The sequence below is a fragment of the Macaca mulatta genome, chromosome 19 (genome assembly GCF_049350105.2).
Source record: "Macaca mulatta isolate MMU2019108-1 chromosome 19, T2T-MMU8v2.0, whole genome shotgun sequence".
Taxonomy (NCBI): Eukaryota; Metazoa; Chordata; class Mammalia; order Primates; family Cercopithecidae; genus Macaca; species Macaca mulatta.
In genome coordinates this window covers 48,949,857-48,974,514 of record NC_133424.1, presented here as the reverse complement: position 1 = coordinate 48,974,514, position 24,658 = coordinate 48,949,857, and the positions used below count along the sequence as shown (strand labels likewise).

Here is a 24,658-nt window from a genome sequence, read left to right as displayed (position 1 = left end):
ATGCGCACGCGCGTTCAGACCCCTGGCCTCGGGGAGTCCGCTGGCTGCGGGGTTGGGGTCTAACCGTTCTGTGGGCGGAGTCCTCTCGCAGCATCCGCCAGGTAGCTTCTTAGTCGCTGCCCCTAGCTCAAGGAGCGTCTGAGTGCACACACCGTACCCGTCCCTTGTCGGGAGTCCTGTCGCAGGTAACAGGCGCAGCCCATGCTTTGAGACAGAAACGCCCTGCCTCCCCCCGTGCAGGAGGCCCGAGGGTGAAGGGCCCTGGGTGTAGTCGCCTCTCCCCGGCGTAGGCGGCTCCAGAGCTCTGCCTTCGACGGCAGCCACAAGACCCAAGGGCTGCGTAGGGGCCTTGTTATCTTACATTCTTTTGTTGATCACACATTCCTGAGGGTAACTAGTGTTTGTAGAGTACCTACACCTTGGGAAATTTTATCCGAATTTAATCCACCTGCTGGCATAACCCAGCAGCGGAATACTCCTTAACACACACTCCTTTTTTAATGTATATTGCCACGCCTCCATAAGAGTTACCGAGGGAATTGACTGGAATCGCAAGGTCCTCTGGTCGAGAAGCCGTAGTCAATACCCTTTCCGCCTCAGCCTGCCTTCTAGGAAGATTAACATTTGAAGCTGGGAAGCAGATGTTTCTTCCTGGGAGAGCACGTTTTTCCACTCATTCAACAAAAATGGATTAAGCACCTATTCTTTGTCAGGTTGGGTGATTATGGAAACAAGAGAAATCCAGACAGACTGGAGTCCTACTTCAGGGAACTTTCTGTCCAATAGGGATATCAGGCCACCACCAGACTACGGCAATGTAGAGCAATACTACCTAAGAGAAATATACCAGGCACTTTGAGCCACTGAGGCAGGAGGATCACTTAAGGCCAGGAGTTGGAGACTGGCCGGGTAACATAGCAAGACCCCATCTCTACTAAAACTAAAAAACTAGCTAGGCGTGGTGGCATGTGGCCATAGTCCCAGCTGTTCAAGAGGCTGAGTATCGCTTAAGCCCAGGAGTTTGAGACTGCAGGGAACCATGATTGCACCACTGCACTCCAGCTTGGGTGACAGCAGAACCCTGTCTCTTTAAAAAAAAAAAAAAAAAAAAAAAAAAAAAAAAATTTATGTGTATGTGTGTATTTATGTGTAATGCAAGCCACATATGCAATTTTAAATTTTACATAAACAGGTAAAATTCATTTTATTTATTATTATTTACTTACTTTTTTTTTTTTTTTTTTTTTTTTTGCCATGTTGCCAGGCTGGTATTGAACTCTTGGCCTCAAGACATCTTCCTACGTCAGCCTCCCAAAGTGCTGGGATTATAGGCGTGAGCCATGTCACCCAGCTATGAAATTAATTTTAATACTTTAACTCAAATACATCCAAAATATTATTCCAAGTTAGGTTAATGGAAAAATGTTTTCATTGCCTCAGCTCTACATTTTTTTTTCTTTTTTTTTTGAGATGGAGTCCCACTCTCTCGCCAGGCTGGAGTGCAGTGATGCCACCTCAGCTCCCTGCAACCTCTGACTCCCTGATTCGAGTGATTCTCCTGCCTCAACCTCCCAAGTAGCTGGGATTACAGGCACACCCCCCAACACCCAGCTAATTTTTGTATTTTTAGTAGAGACCGGGTTTCACCATGTTGGCCAGGATAGTCTCGACCTCCTGACCTCGTGATCCGCCAGCCTTGGCCTCCCAAAGTGCTGGGACTACAGGCATGAGCCACCATGCCTGACCTCAATTCTACAATTTAAGTTAAATTAAAATCAAATAAAATTAAAATGTTATGAGGCACTAACAAAGATATTCATTTGCAGCATTAGCTGCAATAGCAAAAGGTTGGAAACCACCCAATGTCCATTAGTAGAAATTTGGATAAATAAATGATAGTTCAGCCACACATTGGAATGCCCTGCAGTTAGTAACTGTTGAGAAATGAAACAGAGTTATATGTATTAACATGACTTAATCTTAAAGCTATATTAAGAGGAAAAAAAAAAGGTGAATAACAGTGTATATAGTATATTATCACTCGCATAAGAAAAATATTTTTGGCTGGGCGCAGTGGCTCAAGCCTGTAATCCCAGCACTTTGGGAGGCCAAGGCAGGTGGATCATGAGGTCAGGAGATTGAGACCATCCTGGCTAATATGGTGAAACCCCGTCTCTACTAAAAAATAGAAAGAATTAGCCAGGTATGGTGGCAGGGGCCTGTAGTCCCAGCTACTCGGGAGGCTGAGGCAGGAGAATGGCATGAACCCGGGAGGTAGAGCTTGCAGTGAGCCGAGATCATGCCACTGCACTGCAGCCTGGGCGACAGAGTGAGACTCTTGTCTCAAAAAAAAAAAAAAAAAAAAAAAAAGAAGTTGTTTAATTACAGGGAGGATAATAGCTAAGTCATTAGAATAATTGTAAGAAACAAAATAGGCTGGGTGTGGTGGCTGACACCTATAATCCAACACTTTGGGAGGCTGAGGCAAATGGATTCTTTGAGTCCAGGAGTTTGAGACCAGCCTGGGCAACATGGTGAAACCCCATCTCTACCAAAAGTACAAAAATTAGCCAGGTGTGGTAGCACTAGCCTGTAGTCCCAGCTACTCAGGAGGCTAAGGCAGGAGGATCACTTGAGCCAGTGAAGTCGAGGCTGCAGTGAGCCATGATCGTGCTACTGCACTCCAACTGGGTGACAGAGTGAGGCCCTGTCTCAAAATAAATAAGAATTAAAAGATACGTAAAACTCCTGGTTACTACTTTACAACCTAATTAATCCTGGATACTGTCATTACTTCTCAGGGATCCAGGGTAACACTTCCATCCAACAGAAACTAGCCCACCCTGTTAATGTATGTTTGTCAGCCTGGAAAATTATTTCTTCCCATTAAGAAAGTTAAATGCATTCCACCCCCAGCCCTAGCTATGCAGCCACCTGAAGGCCAGAATAGCACTCCCAGGCCCTGGGGACAAACTTGGGCTCCTTATCAGTAATGTCATTCAAAGAACCAAGTAAGCTTAGGTTGCCCCTCTGACTTTACAGTCAACTAATTAGGCTCTTCCGATACCAGCTGGACTTTCTGAACCCCTGTCCCCTGCTGGACTTTCTGCACCCCTGTCCCCAAACGTGAGACCACCTGCAAGGTTATATAATCCATGCAGGGCCCTGTCTCACAGTGTGGCGCACTCATCACCTTCCTTTTGGGTGGCCAGGTCTCCTCGTTATATGTACTCAAAGCACTTCATACTTTTCCTTCTTAAAACTGAATTTAATTTGCAATTTAATTTGAGAAAATTAAAAGTTGCAGAAAAGTTCTACGGGATAATATAACCCATCATCTAGAGTTTCCCACTGCAATCCATTTTATATCTCTTCATTGATGACTGTAAGCTCTAGGGAGCAAGAAACCTGCCTGGATCCCCTCACACACACATATAACAGAACACAGTGGAGCCAACTAGTGAGCCAATGGGAGCCCAGGGGCCTGACTGTGTCGTGGAGTGCAGCGCCCCCTAGAGTCAACTCTCTTTAACAAGACAAAACTCGTGGGAGGATTGCCTTTCCTCAGGCCATCACGAACATTATGTACCTTACAGTGGACTGATGCTAAGAAAAGGAATATAGTTCCAGTGTCAACATCAGTCATGGACCTGGTTTGTCTCCGCAATCAGCAGGAATAACATTCGTTGGTCCCAAATACCCTTCACGCTAAATTGGCCACAGAGCTTGAATTCTCCCATTAGGATCTTTGCGTTAAGATATTAAACAATCGCCATCCTGGCTAACACGGTGAAACCCCGTCTCTACTAAAAAAAAATACAAAAAAAAAACTAGCTGGGTGAGGTGGCGGGCGCCTGTAGTCCCAGCTACTCGGGAGGCTGAGGCAGGAAAATGGCTTGGACCCGGGAGGCGGAGCTTGCAGTGAGCTGAGATCCGGCCACTGCACTCCAGCCTGGGAGACAGCGAGACTCCGTCTCAAAAAAAAAAAAAAGGGCCGGGCGCGGTGGCTCAAGCCTGTAATCCCAGCACTTTGGGAGGCCGAGACGGGCGGATCGCAAGGTCAGGAGATCGAGACCATCCTGGCTAACATGGTGAAACCCCGTCTCTACTAAAAAATACAAAAAAATAGCTGGGCGAGGTGGCGGGCGCCTGTAGTCCCAGCTACTCGGGAGGCTGAGGCAGGAGAATGGCGTAAACCCGGGAGGCGGAGCTTGCAGTGAGCTGAGATCCGGCCACTGCACTCCAGCCTGGGCGACAGAACGAGACTCCGTCTCAAAAAAAAAAAAAAAAAAAAAAAAAAAAAGATATTAAACAATCGGCCGGGCATGGTGATTCACGCCTGTAATCCCAGCACTTTAGGAGGCTGAGGCGGGTGCATCACCTGAGGTCAGGAGTTTGAGACCAGCCTGGCCAACATGGTAAAACTCCGTCTCTACTAAAAAAAAAAAAAAAAAAAAAATTAGCTGGGCATGGTGGTGCATGCCTGTAATCCCAGCTACCCAGGAGGCTGAGGCAGGAGAATCACGTGAACTCCGGAGGCGGGGTTCGCAGTGAGCTGAGATCCCGCCATGGCACTCCAGCCTGGGCGACAGAGTGAGACTCCATCTCAAAAAAAACAAAAAATAAAAAGTCAAAGATATTAAACAATCAAGACTGTTGGGATTAAAGCATCTGGAGCTCACTACAAACTTGCTTTTAAGGACAGGTACTGGGATTAGGGAGTTGAATGTCATCCTCTGAGGCTAACCCAAGGAAACTGGTCTATGATGTGCGAAAGAGTAGCAAATAAATAAATAAGAAAATAAACATAAAGGGCCAGGTGCAGTGGCTCATACCTGTAATCCCAGCACTTTGGGAGGCTGAGGCAGGCGGATCGCTTGAGCCCAGGAGTTTGAGACCACCTAAGCAACATAGTGAGACCCTGTCTCTACAAAAAGTTTTTAAAAAATTAGCCAGGCATGGGGGTGCATGCCTGTGTTCCCAACTACTCAGGAGGGTGAGGCGGGAGGATTGCTTGAGCCCAGGAGTTCGAGACTGCAGTGAACTGTGACTCCACCACTGTACTCCAGCCCGGGCAACAGAGCAAGACTCTGTCTCAAAAAAACAAAACAAAAAAAACACCCCATAAAATTAAATAAACATAGAGATTTGGGGTTTGAAAGTCCTCCTTCTCACTCACCACCTAGAAATATTCCCTGAAATAGTCCCAACCAATTGCTCTTTGTAGGCTGGTCAAGAGAAGTGGGACCCAGTGGAGATATTTGGAATAATGGGAAGTGATGGCAGTGACTGCAAATTTGCTACAAATGACTGCTCTCTCAGCAGCTCTGAGGCCGCAAGAAGGGGCCAGTGGGGTAACTCTGAGTTGTGGTGGTTGTTTGGTTTTTTTCTGGTGTTTTGTTTTGTTTTGTTTTTGAGTTGGAGTCTCACCCTGTCACCCAGGCCGGAATGCAGTGGTGCAGTCTCGGCTCACTGCAACTTCCGCCTCCTGCAACTTAAAGCAATTCTCTGCCACAGGCTCCGGAGTAGCTGGGATTACAGGCACCCTCCACCATGCCTGGCAAATTTTTGTTATTTTTAGTAGATACAGGGTTTCACCATGCTGGTCAAGCTGGTCTTGAATTCTTGACCTTGTGATCCACCCACCTCGGCCTCCCAAAGTGCTGGGATTACAGGCGTGAGCCACCGCAACTGGCTTTTTTTTTTTTTTTTGAGACAGGATTTTGCTTTGTCACCCAGGCTGGCATGCAGTGGGGCCATCATAACTGACTGCAGCCTCAGCCTCCTGAGCTCAAGTGATCCTCCACCTCAGCCTCCCAGATACCTAGGACTACAGGCACATGGCACCACGCCTGGCTACTTTTATTTTTTTGTAGAGACAGGGTCTCACTATGTTGCCCAGGCTGGCCTTGAACTTCTGGCTGCAAGCGAGTGAGCCTCCCACTTTGGCCTGGGGTAACTCCCATAGGGGCCTCCACTGCTGTGCAGGATCTGAAGCAGATCATCTGGAGCCTGAAAGGTGTTCAGAATGAGCAGCAAGTGCAGGGTTGAGTGGAACCGAATGGAGACAGCTATCGCAGGAGGGCAGCATGCAGTTTGGGGAGCATGGAAAGAGACAGGATGCTGTGTGCTGCCAGCCAGTGCCAAGTTCCCACTGTGAGTGGATTTGTGGATCAGAGAGCCTTCTTAGCATCAGCCAGCAAAACCTCTTCCTCCTCTGATATAGTGGAAGAATCCTGAACTGTGGATTGGATCTTAGTCTTTTTTTTTTTTTTTTGAGACAGAGTCTTGCGCTATCACCGAGGCTAGAGTGCAGTGGCGTGATCTGGGCTCACTGCAACCTCTGCCTCCTGTGTTCAAGCGATTCTCCTGTCTCAGCCTCCCGAGTAGTTGGAATTACAGGCGCCCACCACCGCGCCCGGCTAATTTTTGTATTTTTAGTAGAGACGGGGTTTCACCATGTTGGCCAGGCTGGTCTCAAACTCCTGACCTCATGATCCACTCGCCTTGGCCTCCTAAAGTGCTGGGATTACAGGCGTGAGCCACTGTACTCGGTGGATCTTAGTCTTGATCTGCCCTTTGTAGACTTAAACACATCCCTTTTCCTCTTTGAGTTCATGTTCCTCTTTTGTACAACGGAGATGATGATATCTGCCTCTCAGGATTCTTTCAAGAACTAAGGAAATGATTGATGTTGAAAGCTTTTCCTTGGGCTCTCACCCACTGTATGCATGTGAGATGATGATGATGATGATAAGTTTTGCCTGCTGCTTTCCCCCACTGCAAATCCAGTGAGCAAGTCTCTGTGGTAACACAGAGCCTCGGCTTAGCCATACCAGAAGGTGGGTTCTGCTGACCTAGGTTCAGGAAGCCCAGGCCAAATGACTTGGGACTCCACCAGTTCTCTAAACCAGTGTTTTTCACACTTTGGTTATTGTTGAAGCAAGGTGCAACAGTTCATGCCTGTAATCCCAGCGCTTTGGGAAGCCGAGGCTTTGGGAAGCCAAAGCTTGAGGCCAGGAGTTAGAGACCAGCCTGGACAGCATAGTGACACCCCCTTATCCCTACCCCACCCCCACTCCCATCTCTACAAAAATGGAAACAAAAAAACAAAATAGGCCAGGCGTGGTGGCTTATGCCTGAAATCCCAGCATTTTGGGAGGCCAAGGTGGGAGGATCACTTGTGACCAGGAGGCCAAGGTGGGAGGATCACTTGTGACCACTTCAGCCCGGGTAACACAGTGAGACCCTGTCTCCACAGAAACAAAACAAAGAAACAAAAATTAGCCAGGTGTGGTGGCACATGCCTGTAGTCCTAGCACGTGGGAGGCTGAAGTGGGAGGATCACTTGAGTTCTGGAGCTCTGGAGTTCAAAGCTGCAGTGAGCTATGATGATGCCACTGCACTACTGTCTGGGCAACAGAGCAAAACCCTGTCTCTTTTTCTTTTTGAGACTGAATCTCACTCTTGCCCAGGCTGGGGTGCAGTGGTACAATCTCAGCTTACTGCAGCCTCCGCCTCCTGGGTTCGAGTGACTCTCTTGCCTCAGCCTCCTGAAGAGCTGGGATTACAGGCGCCTGCCACAACGCCCAGCTAATTTTTGTATTTTTAGTAGAGACGGGGTTTCACCATGTTGGCCAGGCTAGTCTCGGACTCTTGACCTCAGGTGACCTATCCTCAGCCTCCCAAAGTGCTGGGATTACAGGCGTGAGCCACTGCGCCCAGCCAAAACCCTATATCTTAAAAACAAAACAACAACAACAATAACTAATTGATGGGCCTTAATCTCAGAATTTCCAATTGAGTAGGTCTGGGGTGGGGCCCAATAATTTGCATTTCTAACAAGTTCCCACTATTTCTCTAAACGGATGAAGTTCTTCTACATCTGGCAGGCAAGGTTGGCCTCCGTTGCCCTCTGCTGGCCAGACTATAAATTTAACTGTCATGTTTCCAGAGCAGCTGAAAAGCACAAAGTTTGAGTTGGAAGGAAATAGAGTGGTCACCTGTCTGAGAACTAGGCCAGCCTACAAACAGAAGTCGTGTTTGTCACTACAGGGTATGCTTAAAAGGGTTTTCACATAAATTATCCTATTTAATCTTTGCAGCAATCCTGTAACATAAGCAACAGTGGCATTTTCATTTTACAAATGAGGAAAAACTAGCCCATTTTCCCACAAGTAGTAACAGATTTCCTGACAGAGGGGGTATGTTAAAAGTAATTCACTGTACAACCAGGAAAAGTAGAGGTTTGTCCTCATGAAGGCCAAAGAAAAGGGAACGGGGATGAGGACAATGAACAGCAGATGTACCTCCTGTAAGAGAGCTACCTGAGGCCGGGCTTGGTGGCTGATGCCTGTAATCCCAGCACTTTGGGAGGCTGAGGTGGGTGGATAATCTGAGGTCAGGAGCTCAAGACTAGCCTGGCCAACATGGTGAAACCCCATCTCTACTAAAAACACAAAATTAGCCGGGCGTGGTGGTGCATACCTACAATCCCAGCTACTCAGGAGGCTGAGGCAGGAGAATGGCGTGAACCCAGGAGGCAGAGGTTACAGTGAGCCGAGATTGCACCATTGCACTCCAGCCTGGGCAACCAGAGCGAAACTCCATCTTAAAAAAAAAAAAAAAAAAAAAAAAAGGAGCTACCTGATTCCACATGGTCAGGGAAACCTGCAAAGCCAAATGGCTGGATCCTCTCTCCATATGTGCTAGCTGGAGCTGACTCTTAGTCCTGGGTGCCCTATATCTCCATTTCCTATTTCAGCAGTCAGGCTCCAATGCCAGTAGAATCACCCAGGGAGCACATTACAAGTGGAGGTTCCTGCGTCGTACTTCCATGGTTCTGATTCAGTAGGTCTAGGGGAGGAGCCCAGGAATATGCATTTTGACACCTACAGGTCGGTGTTATGGCTCACACCTGTATTCCTAGCACTTTGGGAGGCTAAAGCTGGAACCCAGCTTCAAGACCAGCCTAGGCAACAAAGCAAAACCCCATCTCTACAAAAAAAAAAAAAGTTTGAAAAGTTAGCCAGGCATGGTGGTGCATACCTGTGGTCCCAGCTTCTTGGAAGGCTGAGGCAGGAGGATCACTTGATTTTTTAAATATTTATTTATTTATTTATTTTGAGACAGAGTCTCACTCTATTGCCCAGGCTGGAGTGCAGTGGCGTGATCTCGGCTCACTGCAAGCTCCGCCTCCCGGGTTCACGCCATTCTCCTGCCTCAGCCTCCTGAGTAGCTGGGACTACAGGTGCCTGCCACCACGCCCAGCTAATTTTTTGTATTTTTAGTAGAGACGGGGTTTCACTGTGTTAGCTAGGATGGTCTCGATCTCCTGACCTTGTAATCTGCCCATCTCGGCCTCCCAAAGTGCTGGGATGACAGGCATGAGCCACCACGCCCAGCTTTATTTTTTTTTAAACTTACCCCCAGGTGGCCAGACAGCAGTGGCTCACACCTGTCATCCCAGCACTTTGGGAGGCCAAGGTGGGTGGATCACCTGAGGTCAGGTGCTCAAGACCAGCCTGACCAACATGGTGAAACCACATCTCTACTGAAAATACAAAAGTTAGCTGGACGTGGTGGTACGTGCCTGTAATCCCAGCTACTCGGGAGGCTGAGGCAGGAGAATCACTTGAACCTGGAAGGCGGAGGTTGCAGTGAGCCAAGATTGGGCCACTGCACTCCAGCCTGGGTGACAGAGTGAGACTCTGTCTCAAAATAAATAAATTAACTAATTAAAATTAAAAAAAATCAAGTGATCCTCCTGCCTCAGCCTTCCAAGGAGCTGGGAGCACAGGCACGCACCAGCCTGGGTGACAGAGACTCTGTCTCAAAAATAGATAAATAAATAAATAAAACAAAATAAAACTTACCCCCAGGAATGCTGGTTCAGGAGGTCCGGGGACCATACTTTGAGACCCCACAGTCTTCACAAAATGCTCTCCGGACACAACACAAAATGTGAAGGACTATTATTTGCCTGTGAGGGTATTCTTTTCCAGCCCCCTCTCGGTTTCTCTGCTTCTCTCACCCATTTATGTTACTGGGTTACAATAGGAAGGAACACGCTAAGATTCACTCCCCATTTGCTGTCTCCAGGCCTCAGTTTTCTCATCTATAAAATGAAATAATGCCTACCTTACTAGGCTGTAGAGTGGATGAAATGAGAAAGTATGTCTTGTGCACAGTTCCTGACTTTCAGAAGGTGTTCAATAGACATGAATTCATTGTTCTTGCCTTCTGATTCCTAGCTTCTCGGAAAGTGGCAGTGACTAAGCTGGGCTCTTTTGGATTCCCACAGGTTTTTAAGCAACGGTCCTCAGGAGGGCCAAGGGAGTCTCATGGCGACATCTTCCCCCAGGCTCATTCCCCTGTGGAAAGATTTAAAACTCCTCCTAAATGACACCATAAATGAAAGCAAGGTAATGTATACGTAGGACATAAACACATCATAGGTTGGCTGCTACCCGTCTTAGAGTCATGAGCATTTCAGAAGAGCCACAGATTGTCCTTGAGAACAGGAAGCAAACAAGGTATATTATAAAGATAGTCATCACCTTAGCAGGAGGTAGGCCATCAATTTCCATGAGTCACAGACTACTCGCAAGGACATTTTCATAGTGGAAAGTGGACACTCTGAAGCACTGTCAGAGGAACTGACCTTCTGGAAAGAGAGTTTTTCTATTTTTTAATTTTATTTATTTTGAGATGCAATCTCGCTCTGTCACCTAGGCTGGAGTGCAGTGACGCAATCTTGGCTCACTGCAACTTTTGCCCCCGGGTTCAAGTGATTCTCCTGCCTCAGCCTCCCAAGTAGCTGGGACTACAGGCACATGCCACTATGCCCGGCTAATTTTTTGTATTTTTAATAGAGATGGGGTTTCACCATGTTGCCCAGGCGGGTCAGGCTGAGCTCCTGAGCTCAGGCCATCTGCCGCCTTGGCCTCCCAAAGTGCTGGGATCACAGGTGTGAGCCACCGCACCTGGCTGAGAGGTTTTTTAAAACAGAGGAGGAGACACCAGAGAGAACAGTTGCCAATCTCAGTTTTGCTATGGTTGGCTCTGCATAAAACGATCCCAGGCCGGGCGCGGTGGCTCAAGCCTGTAATCCCAGCACTTTGGGAGGCCGAGGCGGGCGGATCACGAGGTCAGGAGATCGAGACCATCTTGGTTAACACGGTGAAACCCCGTCTCTACTAAAAAATACAAAAAACTAGCCGGGCGTGGTGGCGGCGCCTGTAGTCCCAGCTACGCGGGAGGCTGAGGCAGGAGAACGGCGTGAACGCGGGAGGCGGAGCTTGCAGTGAGCTGAGATCCAACCACTGCACTCCAGCCTGGGCGACAGAGCGAGACTCTGTCTCAAAAAAAAAAAAAAAAAAGTCACCAACGATCCCAGGGCCAGGCGTGGTGGCTCATGCCTGTAATTGCAGCACTTTGGGAGGCCAAGGTAGGTAGATCACCTGAGCTCAGGAGTTTGAGACCACGCTGGGCAACATGGTGAAACACCATCTCTACTAAAAATATAAAATATTAGCCAGGTGTGGTAGCCTGCACCTGTAGTTGCAGCTACTCGGGAGACTGAGGCAGGAGAATCGCTTGGAACCCAGGAGGCGAAGGTTGCAATGAGCCAAAATCAGGCCACTGCACTCCAGCCTGGGGCCACAGAGCGAGACTGTGTCTCAAAAAACAAAACAAGGCCGGGCGCGGTGGCTCAAGCCTGTAATCCCAGCACTTTGGGAGGCCGAGACGGGCGGATCACGAGGTCAGGAGATCGAGACCATCCTGGCGAACACGGTGAAACCCCGTCTCTACTAAAAAAATACAAAAAACTAGCCGGGCGAGGTGGCGGGCGCCTGTAGTCCCAGCTACACAGGAGGCTGAGGCAGGAGAATGGCGTAAACCCGGGAGGCGGAGCTTGCAGTGAGCTGAGATCCGGCCACTGCGCTCCAGCCCCTGCGACAGAGCGAGACTCCGTCTCAAAAAACAAAACAAAACAAAACAAAAAAAATTACAGGATCCCAGATGCATGTTTCATAGCACATACTCTATCACCGTGGGATTATATATATATGGTATAAATGCTTGCCCTCCGTCAAATTTAAAGGCCCGATAGGGTGTCCCGAGAGTCTCACTTAGTGCAGCTTTAAGCTTCAGTAACTTAGAGCTGCACTGATGCACTGACTTTGGGAGACTCTGCTATATTCCATGTGGGTGTAAGGTGATGTACTTGCCTGACTATTCTGTTAAAGATTGTGTCTTTATGGTACATGTACCTTCTAGACACAAGCAAGAATGTTAGAGGGGGTTGGATGCAGTAGCTCATGCCTGTAATCCCAGCACTTTGGGAGGCCAAGGCGGGTGGATCACCTGAGGTCTGGAGTTCGAGACCAGCCCGGTCAACATGGTGAAACTCCATCTCTACTAAAAATACAAAAAATTAGCAGGGCTTGGTGGCGTGTGCCTGTAGTCCCAGCTACTTGAGAGGCTGAAGCAGGAGAATCGCTTGAACCTGGGAGGCAGAGGTTGCAGTGAGCTGCGATCACGCTACTGCACTCCAGCCTGGGCAACACAGTGAGACTCCATCTGAAAAAAAAAAAGGAATGTTAGAGGGCAGGCATGGCTAACTTCATGTTGAAAAGAACATCATTTTCCCCGTGTTCACACTATAAAATTTGCACACAGAGGCTCTGTAGGGTTGTGTTCTCTCCTGCATTGGGGGATTTGTTACATGCTTGTGAAGTATAGCTGTCCCACAGGTGATAAGTTATGCACGTGTGAGTGTAACAGGAGTAGGTCCTTCGGGTGGGAGGCATGACTTTGGGAACTCCTCCAATTGTGACTTATGCGAGAATATATTTAGTGCCTCTGTGCCCTAGCCTCTTAGTTTATGCCACACCTCTCTCCAGCAGCCTTCAGAAGACCCAAAGAACAGCCTAATTGTGCTGAGCGACCGGTCCCAGATACTGTTCAAAGAGTCTCGCTATCCTCAAAATATGCCATGTGTATGTTATTACTTCAGTGATGCCCATTTCTTCACCTCCCTCTCTTGGGTGACATCGAGCACAAAAGAAATACAGGTAAGACTGCCTTTCTTCCCCTTCTTGGCCCATTCTCCCAGGGCCATGCCCACATGGCTCTTAGCCCAGATTGACAAAGGAAGATATTCCCCATGAATTAATGTGGTCTGGAACCAGAAATCTCTCCTCATCCTTTCTCCAATTATAGTCCCCATGTTGAGTGGGTTGTATGGTTCCCCCGAAGTAAACCAAGGTTAGGAAAAGGGTCCTAGGCTTCCTGCCTCTACTGTATTTCCAGTTCCCATCACCAAGGGATAAAATCACTCTAGAGTCCTCCAACTCCTCCTTCACACAAAACATGGGGAAATAAGGGAATATTCTGCACTACTATCAGTTCTAGGCAGTTTCTTTTCTTTTTTTTTTTTTTTTTGTTTTTGTTTTTTTGTGTTTTTGAGACGGAGTCTTGCTCTGTCACCCAGGCTGGAGTGCATTGGCTCACTGTAACCTTTGCCTCCCGAATTCAAGCGATTCTCCTGCCTCAGCCTCCTGAGTAGCTGGAATTACAGGCGCCGGTCACCATGCCCAGCTAAATTTTGTATTTTTAGTAGAGATAGGCTTTCACCATTTTGGCCAGGCTGGTCTCGAACTCCTGACCTCAGGTGATCCACCTGCCTCGGCCTCCCAAAGTGCCAGGATTACAGGCATGAGCCACCGCGCCTGGCCTAGGCAGTTTCCATCTTATTCTCTTCTAGGCTGTAGTGTGGATGAAGAGCAAAACTGAGGACATGATTGAGAAAAGAATATTCTCCATGACTGAACGATTGCCACCCATCCAGTCCATGGTCCACACAGGTTCCTTTCATATCCTCGTGGTCTACTGTGGTGACCTGATCCTGCGACTCTTTGGGGACCACTTTCGGGCATTCAAACCCCTGGGTAAAGTGCACTGCCGCTTCAACATCAGCTGCCTCTGCTATGACCCGGAAATGAAGATGCTTCTATCTGGCGTCCTGGGAGCAGTGGTGACCTGGGTCATTGAGCGAAGTGGCACGGGCCTCCATATAGCCCACATGATCTCCATGCCAGGTGATGAGCTGGTCCAGGACATCGTGCTGAATGGTCCCAATGGCTCCCTCCTGGCCCTGTGTGAGACGGTGGTGAGGGTCCTGATGCGCCAGGGCAAGGGTCAGCTGGGAGAGGTAAAGAGGTTCATGTCCACCAGCAGCGGCTCCTCCATCACCTGCTGCTTCACTTGTTTTGATCAGGGCTTTCTCTATGCTGGAAACCAAGCTGGGGAAATCCAAGTTTGGAGCCTCCAACAGGGCCATCCGCTCCATAGTTTCCAGGCCCATCACTCAGGAGTGATCTGTATCCGCAGCCGACCAGAGGCCCACACCCTGCTAACAGCTGGCAGTGACAGCCTAATCAAGGAGTGGAACCTGACTTCAGGGAGCCTGCTTCGGCGGCTAGAGCTTGGCGAGGAGCTGTACCGGCTCCAGTTTATTGACAGCATTACTTTCTTCTGCCAAACTGCCCATAGTTTTTCCTTGCGCCGCCTGCCCTGCTTCTACAGCCTCTTCAATGTCTGTGGCTCTGCTCCCCAGCAGTTGCGTCGGGTCTACTGTGGAAATAACTGGTTCCGGATCCTGTGTACCACCGAGGATGGCTTGTTGCGCTTTGTGTCCCCAATAACAGGGGACCTTCTGGTTATCACCTGGCCCTTCTCAATCGTGGACCGGGCTGTGGATTGGGCCTACGACCCAGGTAAAGAGGAGCTCTTTGTAGCAACAGGCAGCTCAGAGGTTCTGGTATTTGACACAACCCGCTGCCCTTGCCCAGCCAAGTATCTTCTAGGCACCTCACCAAATTCTCAGGACTTTGTACAATGCCTGGCTTATGGGCATTTCAACTTGGGGCGGGGTCTAGAGGGACTGATATTCTCTGGGCACCAGAGTGGTGTGATAAGAGTGCTCTCCCAGCACAGCTGTGCTCGATTACAAAAATTCATGCACTTTGGTGCTGTACTGGCACTCTCCACGCTGTCTGGAGGGATTTTTGGTGGCGAAGGAAACTCTCTGCTCTGTTCCTATGGAATGGATGACTATGTGCACCTGTCAGAAGCTGTGCTTGATGGGGTCAGAGTACAACTGCAGCCTCTCGCCAGCATCCTCAGCAGCTGTCACCTAACACATCTGATACTCTTGCCCAAGTCTGTGGGTGCCATCACAGAGACAAACTGCCTGCGTCTCTGGAAGTTCCATGATTTTATGTCCTCTGGGTCACAGAATGGCTTGAAATTCATAGAAACACTGCCTCTGCACCTGTGTGCCATCACATCCTTTGATGTCTGCCTCTCCTTGAGTCTTTTCGTCACAGGTTCTGCCGATGGCTCTGTTCGGATCTGGGACTTCCATGGCAGACTCATAGCCATTCTGGACTCATCACTGCACTTTGGCCCACTCTGTTTTGCAAATGACCGGGGTGACCTGCTTGTGACTTTTAACCAGAGTCTTTACCTAGTGTCCTGTTTAAAATTGCTTCCCCCAGCCCTGCTGACTCGCCTTTCCTTTATGAGCATATCAGATGAAGTACTGGAAATCCCTAAGCCTTTCATACCAAGCTTCTTCTTCTCCTTTGAGACCATGTTTGTGCCCAAGTACATCTACCTTGGAAAAGCACAACAGAAATTAGTGGGTCTGGAGAACCTTGTCAACAAGCGGGCCATTGCCTTTGACCATTCTGTGCCACATGTGATAGAAGAAGATGAGGAAGGGAGCCCAGTGTTACTGCGTTCCTCCATGCATTATTCTTTGCAGGACATGGAAAATTGGACGCAGATGAGTAAACGTTACCAACGCCATTATGTGCTTCCTCCCCAACTACAACTGACTAGCTGGGATGGACTCAACCCCTATCAGATATTGCGATACTACTTTGGTCATGGGCGGGAATGGCTTTTTGCCCCTGATTGCTATATCCCCAATTCAGTGATTCGTGCCCGTCTTTGGCCAGAGGGCACCCCAATATACCTACAGTGCAACCTGCATGCACCCCAGCGGGAGCTGGAATGGGACAGGTCTCAAGAATTCTTTTTCTGGCAGAGCAAGGTAAGAACTGTAAGTAATATAGAATATCCAGAGAAGGAGGATGAACAATTCCTAGAAATGAGACTTTCCAAGGATATAACCTACGGCGTCCTTACAGATGGAGCAAACCGAAGTTGGCTGGGAAGAAAGATGAGTGAAATAGCCATTAATAGCATGATTGAGACAATGCTCAATATTATGGTCCATGCTTCCTTGCTGAAGTACCAGTACTGTGTTGGTGCACTAGGGCAAATCTTTGCCTCTTACCAGGTGTCTCCAGCCCTACGCTCTGAGACAGCCCGTCGGCTACTGGATGATACAACCAATTCCAACCCGCTGATCCGAGAACTAGCTTGGGAAGGGCTGAAGCGTCTAGGAATGATTACTCATCTTTTTGCCATGCCTCTGGCTCAGGGATTAATGGACAAGGATGAAAGAGTGAGGGTCAAGACTCTAAGCCTCATGTCTGAGATTGGAATCCACTCTAGGACCTCACTCTTACAGCTGATCCAGAAACAAGAGACTTTTCGGGAGATGCAGTACGTTTGTGCTTCCCTCAATTCTTCACCCCATTCCCCATTTCCCCCTCCTTTCCTTTGCTATTTCTTCATCCCTGTTTATTAATTCTTCCTGACGTTTCTTCTTTCTCATAGCCTTTGCTCATTCCTAGATGACTATTCTTGACAATCCCCTATTCACTCCTCCTCCTCCTCCTCTTCCTTCTTTTTTTGAGACAGGGACTTATTCTGTTGGAGGCTGGAGTATAGTGGTGCGATCTTGGCTCACTGCAACCTCTGCTTCCCAGGCTCAAGTAATCCTCCTGCCACAGCCTCCTCAGTAGCTGGGGCTACAAGCATGCACCACCACACTGGCTAATTTTTTGTAGAGACAGAGTCTCACTATATTGCCCAGACTGGTCTCAAACTCCCGGGCTCAAGCAATCTTCCTGCCACCTTGGCCTCCCAAAGTGCTAGGAGTACAGGCATGAGCCACCACACCTGGCCTGCTCACCCCTTTCTCCATTGCTTTTCTTATATGTCCGCTACCTCTTCAAGTTCCATTTTCATCCTTTTCTCCTGTTTCTACAGCCTCCAATACAGATCACTCCATTCATTGCCATCTTGGCTTCATAGATAGTTTCTTTTGTCTCAGCCATTGTTTTCCTCTGTATATGCCGTCTCTCTTGGCCACTTTGCCAAGCCTCCTGCCTGTTCCACAGCCGTTTTGTTCTTCCCATTCTCCCTTTTGTTCCTGACTCAGCATAGTCCTTCTTCTCCTTTGACTTTCATAGGCAGGAGATGATCGGGGAGGAAACTCTAGACCATCTGCTGGGGATGCGGGCCACAGATCTCCAAATCCTTTCCACTCAAGTGGAGCAGAGATTGAATGAAGACCTGACTCTGTCACATAGAGATGAAAAGCCGGCTTTTTCTTTAGATGTCCCAAAGGCTTCTGAACTTAAATCCTTCTCCGTGAAACCTCCTACAGTTTCTGAAGAACCTGAAGTGGCCGTCAAGCACAGCAAAGGCCACAGACGAGGCCGAGCAGTGGTCAAAAAGCATAGTATGTAAGGGGTAATCTGGTCCATGCCTCAGGGTCCTCAAGAGGCAGGGTAGTTAGTGTTAAAGTGGATCAAGAGATACTAGGTGGGCTGGCCAGACACAATGGCTCACGCCTGTAATCCCAGCACTTCGGGACGCCAAGGCGGGTGGATCACTCGAGGTCAGGAGCTTGAGACCAGCCCGGCCAATATGGTGAAACCCCGTCTCTACTGGAAATACAAAAATTAGCCAGGCATGATGGTGGGTGACTGTAAACCCAGCTACTCGAGAGGCTGAGGTGGGAGAATCACTTGAACCCAGGAGGTGGAGGTTGCAGTGAGCCGAGATGGTGCCACTGCACTCCAGCCTGGGTGACAGAGCGAAACTCCATCTCAAAAAAAAAAAAAGAGATACCAGGTGGGAAGAGAGATAAGTGGAAAGGTCTCATCATAGAAAAGGCACTCTCAGATGGGGGACTAGGGGAGGGATAACATTAGGAGAAATACCTAATGTAGATGACAGGTTGATGGGTGCAGCAAACCACCATGGCACCTGTATACCTATGTAACAAACCTGCATGTTCTGCACATGTATCCCAGAACTTAAAGTATAATTTTTTAAAAAGTGTACAGATAAGGAAATGACAGTGTATTCATAAAATGAAATACTACTGTGATAAAAAAGAGTGATACATGCAACAACATGGAAGAATCTCAAAAACTGTTGAAAGAAAACACAAAAGAGCACATTTTTAAATGATTCTATTTATTTGGAATTCTAAAAAAGGCAAATGAATCTACAGTCACAGAAAGCAGATCAGTTGTTGCCTAGGGCCAGGGATTAAGGGTAGATAGATGTTGACTGGGACACTATGTAGGAGGGAATTTAGGGGGATAATAGAAATGCCTTATATCCTGATTGTAATTGCAATAGTTACAAGAGTGTATACATTTTTCAAACTCATCAAATTGTTTGCTTAAAATGGGTATATCATATGTAAATTATACCTCAATAAAATTGATTTTTATGAAAGCAATGAAGAAAAAAAAGACTTTCTAAGGAAGGATCCACTCAAACTCAGGAAGACTCTAAGGCCTAGCTCTCTAGGATTTGGCAGGAGTAGGGGGCTAGGAATAAAGCAAAGAGATGCTTTTTTTTTTTTTTTTTAAGGCCTCAGTTCTCTTTGTTGCTACTTCTTTTATGACAGTTCTTCTTAGCTCACACCTAATATTTGGAAAGGTTTCATTTAGTTCCCCATACTTTGCTTACCTCCACCTCTCCATTTTTCCTACAGGCCGAAAATGGTTGCGGGGTCTCAAGAAGACGAAAGAGAGAGACTCTAAACATATGATCACTGAGCCAGGCCTCTTAGAGGATGAAAGTGGGACTGAGGCCGCACCAGTTGAGATGGAGGAAGCATCCGTCCATTCCAAATGGTCTTCAAGCACCAGTGTAACAAAGCTCTTAAAAGATGTTGACTCTCAAGAGAAAGATATCTCAAAGGATCACGTTGCATTGACCCTGAAGATGCTGCGGAAAATACGTGACAAAAGAGACAAGAAAGCAAGAGCTCGGAAACTCAAAAAGAAGCACAAGAAGAAGGGAAAAGAAGCCAAAGTTATAACTGAGAAACCTACACCTCCTGTAATGGGACAGCCAGTTACTAAAAAGGTTAAAATTCTAGGGCGCGGAGCCTCAGGAATATCTGGCCGCAGGTCAACCGCTGGAGATGGCTCATCATGGCGGGACGATCTGTGTCGTCTTATGACCCTGAGGATATCTGGTTCCCAAACAAAAATGTCAGAAAATCTAAACACTGAGCTAGTGACCTTTGCTCAGGAGATGCTGGTAGATAGGCACCCCAGTTGGGAACTCTTTCAGGAGATCTGCCCCCTGTTGAAGAAAGAAAGTAAAGTTCTGCTTGAGGACCTTGATTGGGATGTAGTCCCGCCAGAGGAGAAACCAATTTTTATCCATGAAGGAGCAATTAGAGAGGACATGATACAAGGTGTGACAGAAGAGGTGATCAGACACGAAGTGATGCCAAGGGAAGAAGAACAAGCACAAAAGAAAGCAAAAGACATGCCGGCCTTGGAGGAAACCCAAGTGATTTTGAAAAAGGGCAAGAAAAAGAAAGTTATTTTTTTAGAACCAGGTGATGTAACCAAGGGAAAACAAATATCAAAGAAAGAAAAGAAGAAAACCTTTCAGAAGTCACCTAAGCAAGAGAGGAAAGCTGTCCAGCAGGAAAGAAAAGTAGGAAAAACAAAGAGGGAAATGCCCAAAGAAGAGAGGGATATGAGTGAGGAAGTGAAGGAAATGGCCACACTAGAGGAGAAAGTGGTTGAACAAGAAGGAAAACCGGTTATGATTGAGAGGACATCGTCTTGGCAGGACTGGAAAAAGTCCTGGGATGAGTGGAAACAGGCCCATGGTGAGACAAGGAAATCCTGGAAGGCATGGAAGGAAGACTGGGAGAAGAGGCTTCTTCAGGAAGAGGAGAAACTACACCAGGCTGGAGAGAAGCTATCCCCGGAGGAGGAAATGCTTCAGGAGGACAAGAAGCTGAAATGGGAAGAGTGGAAACAATTCTGGGAAAATATGTTGCAATCTGAATCCAAGGAGCAACTGTACAAGGATGAGGAAGAAGTGACTTTGGAGGAAGAAGTGACTTTGGAGGAAGAAGAAGTGTCTCGGAAGGAGGAAGAAAAAGAAGAGCAGGTCACAGAAGAGCAGAGACAGATCCAAGAAGAACACAAACGGGCCAGAATACACAGGAAACAAGCCCGAGCTGAAAAAAAACGAGCCCAAGAAGAGAGGAAATTAGCACAAGAAGAAGAGAAACTTGCACAAGAAGAGAGACAGTTGGCCCAGGAAGAGAGAAAACTGGCCCAGGCGTATGTTAAAATAACCAAGGATGACAGGGAAATGGCCCAGGCAGAGGGTAAGTTTGCCCAGAAAGAGGCAACACTGGCCCAAAGAGGGGAGAAGCTAAGCCAGGAGGTGGAGAAATTGGCCCAGAAAAGGAAGAAACTGTCCAAGAAATGGGAGAAAGTGGCTAGAGAAGAAGAGAAACTAGCAAAGAAAGAAGGGAAACTGGCCGAGGTAAAAAACATATTGGTCCAGAAAGTGGAAGAACTGGCCCAGAGGGAACAAAATCTGGACTGGCAAGAAAAGGAGCTGGCCCAGGAATTGGAGGAACTGGAATGGGACATGGAAGAACTGTCTTGGAAAGAAGAGGAACTGAATCAGGAAGAGGAGAAACTGATTGAGGAAAAGAAGAAGCTGGCTGAGGAAGAGAAGACATTGATCTGGCAAAGGGAGAAACTGTCTGAAGAAGAGACAAAATTGACCCAGGAAGAAGAGTTGCTGATCCAGGAAGAGGAGAAACTGGCCCAGCACAAGGAAAAAATGCCTGAGGAAGAGGAAAGACTGGGACAGAAAAGGGAGCAATTGATTAAGAAGAAGATGAAACTGGCCCAGAAAAGGGAAAGATGGATCAACAGCATGGAAGAACTCACAGAGAACAAGATGATACTGTATCAGAAGAAGAATCTGGCTCAGGAAAAGAAGAATCTGGCCCAGGAGAAGGAAAAATTGGCTCAGAGGAAAGAGAACCTACTCTATAACAAAGAAAGACTCACCCACAGCAGAAAGAAATTAGTGCAAGTAAAGAACAAATTGGGAATGTTCAAGAAGACACTGGCTCAGGTAGAGGAGAAGCTGACACAGGAAGAGGAGACCGTGATCAAGAAGAAGGAGAAAATGACTGAAACAGAGAAAAAATTGGTCCAAGTAGAGGATAGTCTGGCCGAGAAACAGGAGAAATTGGCCCAGGAAAAAATGAAATTAGCTCTGGAGAAGGCAATGGTCCAAGGAAAGAAACGGCTCAGAGGAGAGTTGGATATTGTTAAGGAAAAAAAGGCATTGAACCTGGAAATGAAAAGACTGGCTGAGGAGAAGATGAGACTGGTTGAGGGAAAGGAAACACTGTCTAAGGGAGAGACTCCAGAAACTTCAAGACAAAGAAAAATGACTAAAGTTGAACAAGAACTACTTGAGAGGAAATTGTCACTACAGGAGAAGATACTGCTACATGAAGACAGGATACTGGCCATGGAGGAAAGGGAAATTGCCAAAGGAAAACTGGAATTTACTAGAGGACGGAGAATATTTGCCCAGGGGCAAAGAAAGTTAGCCAAGGCTGAAAGGAATTTGATTAAAAAAAAGGAGAGCCTTTCCAAGGAACCAGCAAAACTAAACAAAATCTTAAAGGCACTTCAAAGACTAACCAGGGATGAAAGGAAACTAACACAGGAAGAAATAAAAATGACAAAGATAAAGAGGTCACTCTTTGTTAAGGAGAGAAGACTGAGTACAGAACAGAGTAAGCTGGATATCAAAGAGTGGGATTTTTCTGAAAAACGATCAGAACTGACTAAAGATGAGAAGAAACTGGCTCGGAAGCAGAGAAAACTGGCCAAGGAAATGAGGAGAATGGTAAACAGAGAAGAAAAAATGACTGAGGAAGAGAGCAAATTGGCCAGAGAGCATTCAGAAGTCATACTGGATGATGAAGAGGAAGGAGGAATAGAAGAAGAAGAGGTAATCCCATTCCTTAAACGAAGGTGGAGAAAGAGGAAAGAGGCCAAGAGAGTTGATAAACCAAAGGAAAAGTTTTCCAGTCAAGTGGATGAAGTGGAAAGTGAAGAGCATTTTTCTGAAGAAATGGAAAGCCTGTTAGATGAACTAGAGAAGCAAGAGAGTTTGTCTTCTGAGGAGGAGGAGGAAAGGGAGGAAGAGGAGGAAAGGGAGAGAGAAGAGGAGGAGGAAAGTGAGGAGGAAGAGGAAAAGGAGAAGGAGGAGGAAGAGGAGGAGGAGGAAGGGGAGGAGAAGCAAGTGGAGAAAGAGGAGGAGGAGGAGGAGAAAAAAAAGGAAAAGAAGGAGGAGGTTCAGGAGAAGGAAGAAGTGTTTGAGGAGAAAGAAGAAATTACGAGTGAGGAAGAGATAGAAAGTTTGAGTGATGAGGAAGAGGAAGAGGAGAGCAGCTCATTGGAAGAAGAAATGGACAGGGAAAAAGATACCTTAAAAAAAGAAAAACTATTTAAGTTACAAGAACAAAGAAGAAAGATCCTAAGAGAAAAGGAAAGAGTCCTTTCCATTGGAAAAGGAGTTCCTCATGTCAAAGATGGGGCTGTAAGACTGGGAGTTCTAAAAAGCCCTTTGAAGAAACTGATGTCAAGAGCTCTGGAGATGAAAGAGAAAATACCAGTGCCAGTGCCAGAGGAACAAATATCCTGGGAAGATAAAAAGGCCACAGTAGTTGAAATACCCAGGAAATTCTCAGAGACAATGGATAAAGAAAGAGAAGTGATGGGAAAATATGAACCCATACCTCCACATGTTTTGGGTACAGTTTTAGAGTCCGAAGCACGGGACTTAAAGACCCCATTTATGTCCCACATATTAAGGAGGACCGTGGAAGGTCAGGAACTCCAACACAAGCCACTAGGTGCCTGGTGGAAGTGGTTTCTGCAGCATCCACCTCTGATGGGACAGACTGAGGTACAGTTACCTCTCTCCCAAATCCCAGCTAAGGAACAACATGCAGATGAAATCCTCTCAGATGTAGAGTGGATCCGCCATGTCCTAGAACGAATGGAAGCAGGAGAACAGCTTTCCAGGGATGGTTTCCACAGACTATGCCAGCTGCTCAAAGACCTCGTCTCAAAGGGAAACTTAGAATGGCTGAATCTGGCCAAACTTGAAGCCATCGTGTACCGTCACAAGCAGGCCCTGGAGTCACGAGGCACAAGGATCTCAAAACCCACTAGAGAGTCTATGAGTCCAAAATACCGGAAAGTGATTCCTCCTATAAAAGCAAAGGAAAAGGAGAGCTGGCCAAAACCTTTGGCTGTCCCCACACAAAAGTACCCATTAGCTACCGAGAGGATTCCAGACCCAAGGGCTAAAAATTGGCATCTTCTAGGAGAGCCTTACAGAAGTGAGAGGGCACAGCAGATAGCCATTGCTCACAAGGAGATGGAAATGCAATACTTTTATCCTGCCACAAGAGACATTTTTCCAAGTGCCCATGCCTCTGTGGAAAAACAAACCCTGGCACTGATGTTTCAAAAGGACTTCTGGGATTTTAAGGATAAACGCAGGTTTCCCAGATTGCCCAAATTAGAGAAGAAGAAACAGCCCATTTCTAAAAAGAAGGAAGAGTTGCCTTTGTGGGAGACGTTTGTGGCACTGTACTATGTTTTGCGGATGCTGCAGCAGCGATATGCAAAAGACAGCACTGCTTGGATGGAACAGTTCCACCAGCTCATGGACCTGTACCAACTTAAGTCCCCCAGAATCCAGAAGCTGCTTCAGGAGCTGCTAATGAGAGAGGAACCTCAACCCCAAGAGATCATCTATGAAGAGGCCCTAAAAGCCACAGAGCTAGTTCCCGGGGAACGGCTGTTCTGCTGCCTGTTTTGTGGCAGTTCTCATACTTGTAGAAGTCCTCAGGAGTTTCAGGGTGTGGTACCCCTCCCTTGGCAGAACTGTGTGCACACCATCCTTCCCGTGGGCATTGCCCGGTATGGGATCTTAGAACTTGCCTGGAAAAGCCTGCCGCAAGCTGATCTTCATCTCACCAAGGCATTGACACACACCGTTGCTCCCACTCTCTAATTTGGGACTGACTGGAGGTTGGGACTTTTCATTGCCAAGTGGAGAAAGGCCTGGTCACCAGGATCTAGACCTTCATCTCTCTCTCTCTCTCTTTTTTTTTTTTTTTTTTTTTGAGATGGGGTTTCACTCTTGTTGCCCAGGCTGGAGTGCAATGACGTGATCTCAGCTCACTGCAACCTCCGCCTCCCGGGTTCAAGCAAATCTCCTGCCTCAGCCTCCCGAGTAGCTGGGATTATAGGCATGAGTCACCGTGCCCAGACCTAGACCTTCATCTCTAGGCCCACACAGAGGTAGGGCCAGGTCGAAGCCCTTTCCCAGCTCTGGAAAC

The 24,658-nt window shown here is 47.4% G+C and overlaps 1 protein-coding gene across 1 annotated transcript; it reads left to right on the top strand.

Annotated features, from left to right (window-relative positions):
* The first annotated feature begins 91 nt into the window (after nucleotides 1-91).
* On the top strand, nucleotides 92-24,446 carry WDR87 (WD repeat domain 87). The gene is made up of 6 exons (XM_015123790.3): nucleotides 92-185; nucleotides 10,304-10,424; nucleotides 12,909-13,079; nucleotides 13,772-16,644; nucleotides 17,397-17,668; nucleotides 18,941-24,446. Exons 2-6 carry the CDS (start codon nucleotides 10,344-10,346, stop codon nucleotides 24,328-24,330), a joined length of 8,787 nt encoding a protein of 2,928 aa, XP_014979276.3. The 5' UTR covers nucleotides 92-185; nucleotides 10,304-10,343; the 3' UTR covers nucleotides 24,331-24,446.
* Nucleotides 24,447-24,658: the final 212 nt, after the last annotated feature.

Coding starts and splice junctions, on each gene's coding strand:
- WDR87 (XM_015123790.3), top strand. CDS start 10,344: ATGGCGACATCTTCCCCCAGGCTCATTCCCCTGTGGAAAGATTTAAAA. Junction 10,425..12,908: donor ACACCATAAATGAAAGCAAG/GTAATGTATACG, acceptor ACCTCTCTCCAG/CAGCCTTCAGAAGACCCAAA. Junction 17,669..18,940: donor AGCAGTGGTCAAAAAGCATA/GTATGTAAGGGG, acceptor TTTTTCCTACAG/GCCGAAAATGGTTGCGGGGT.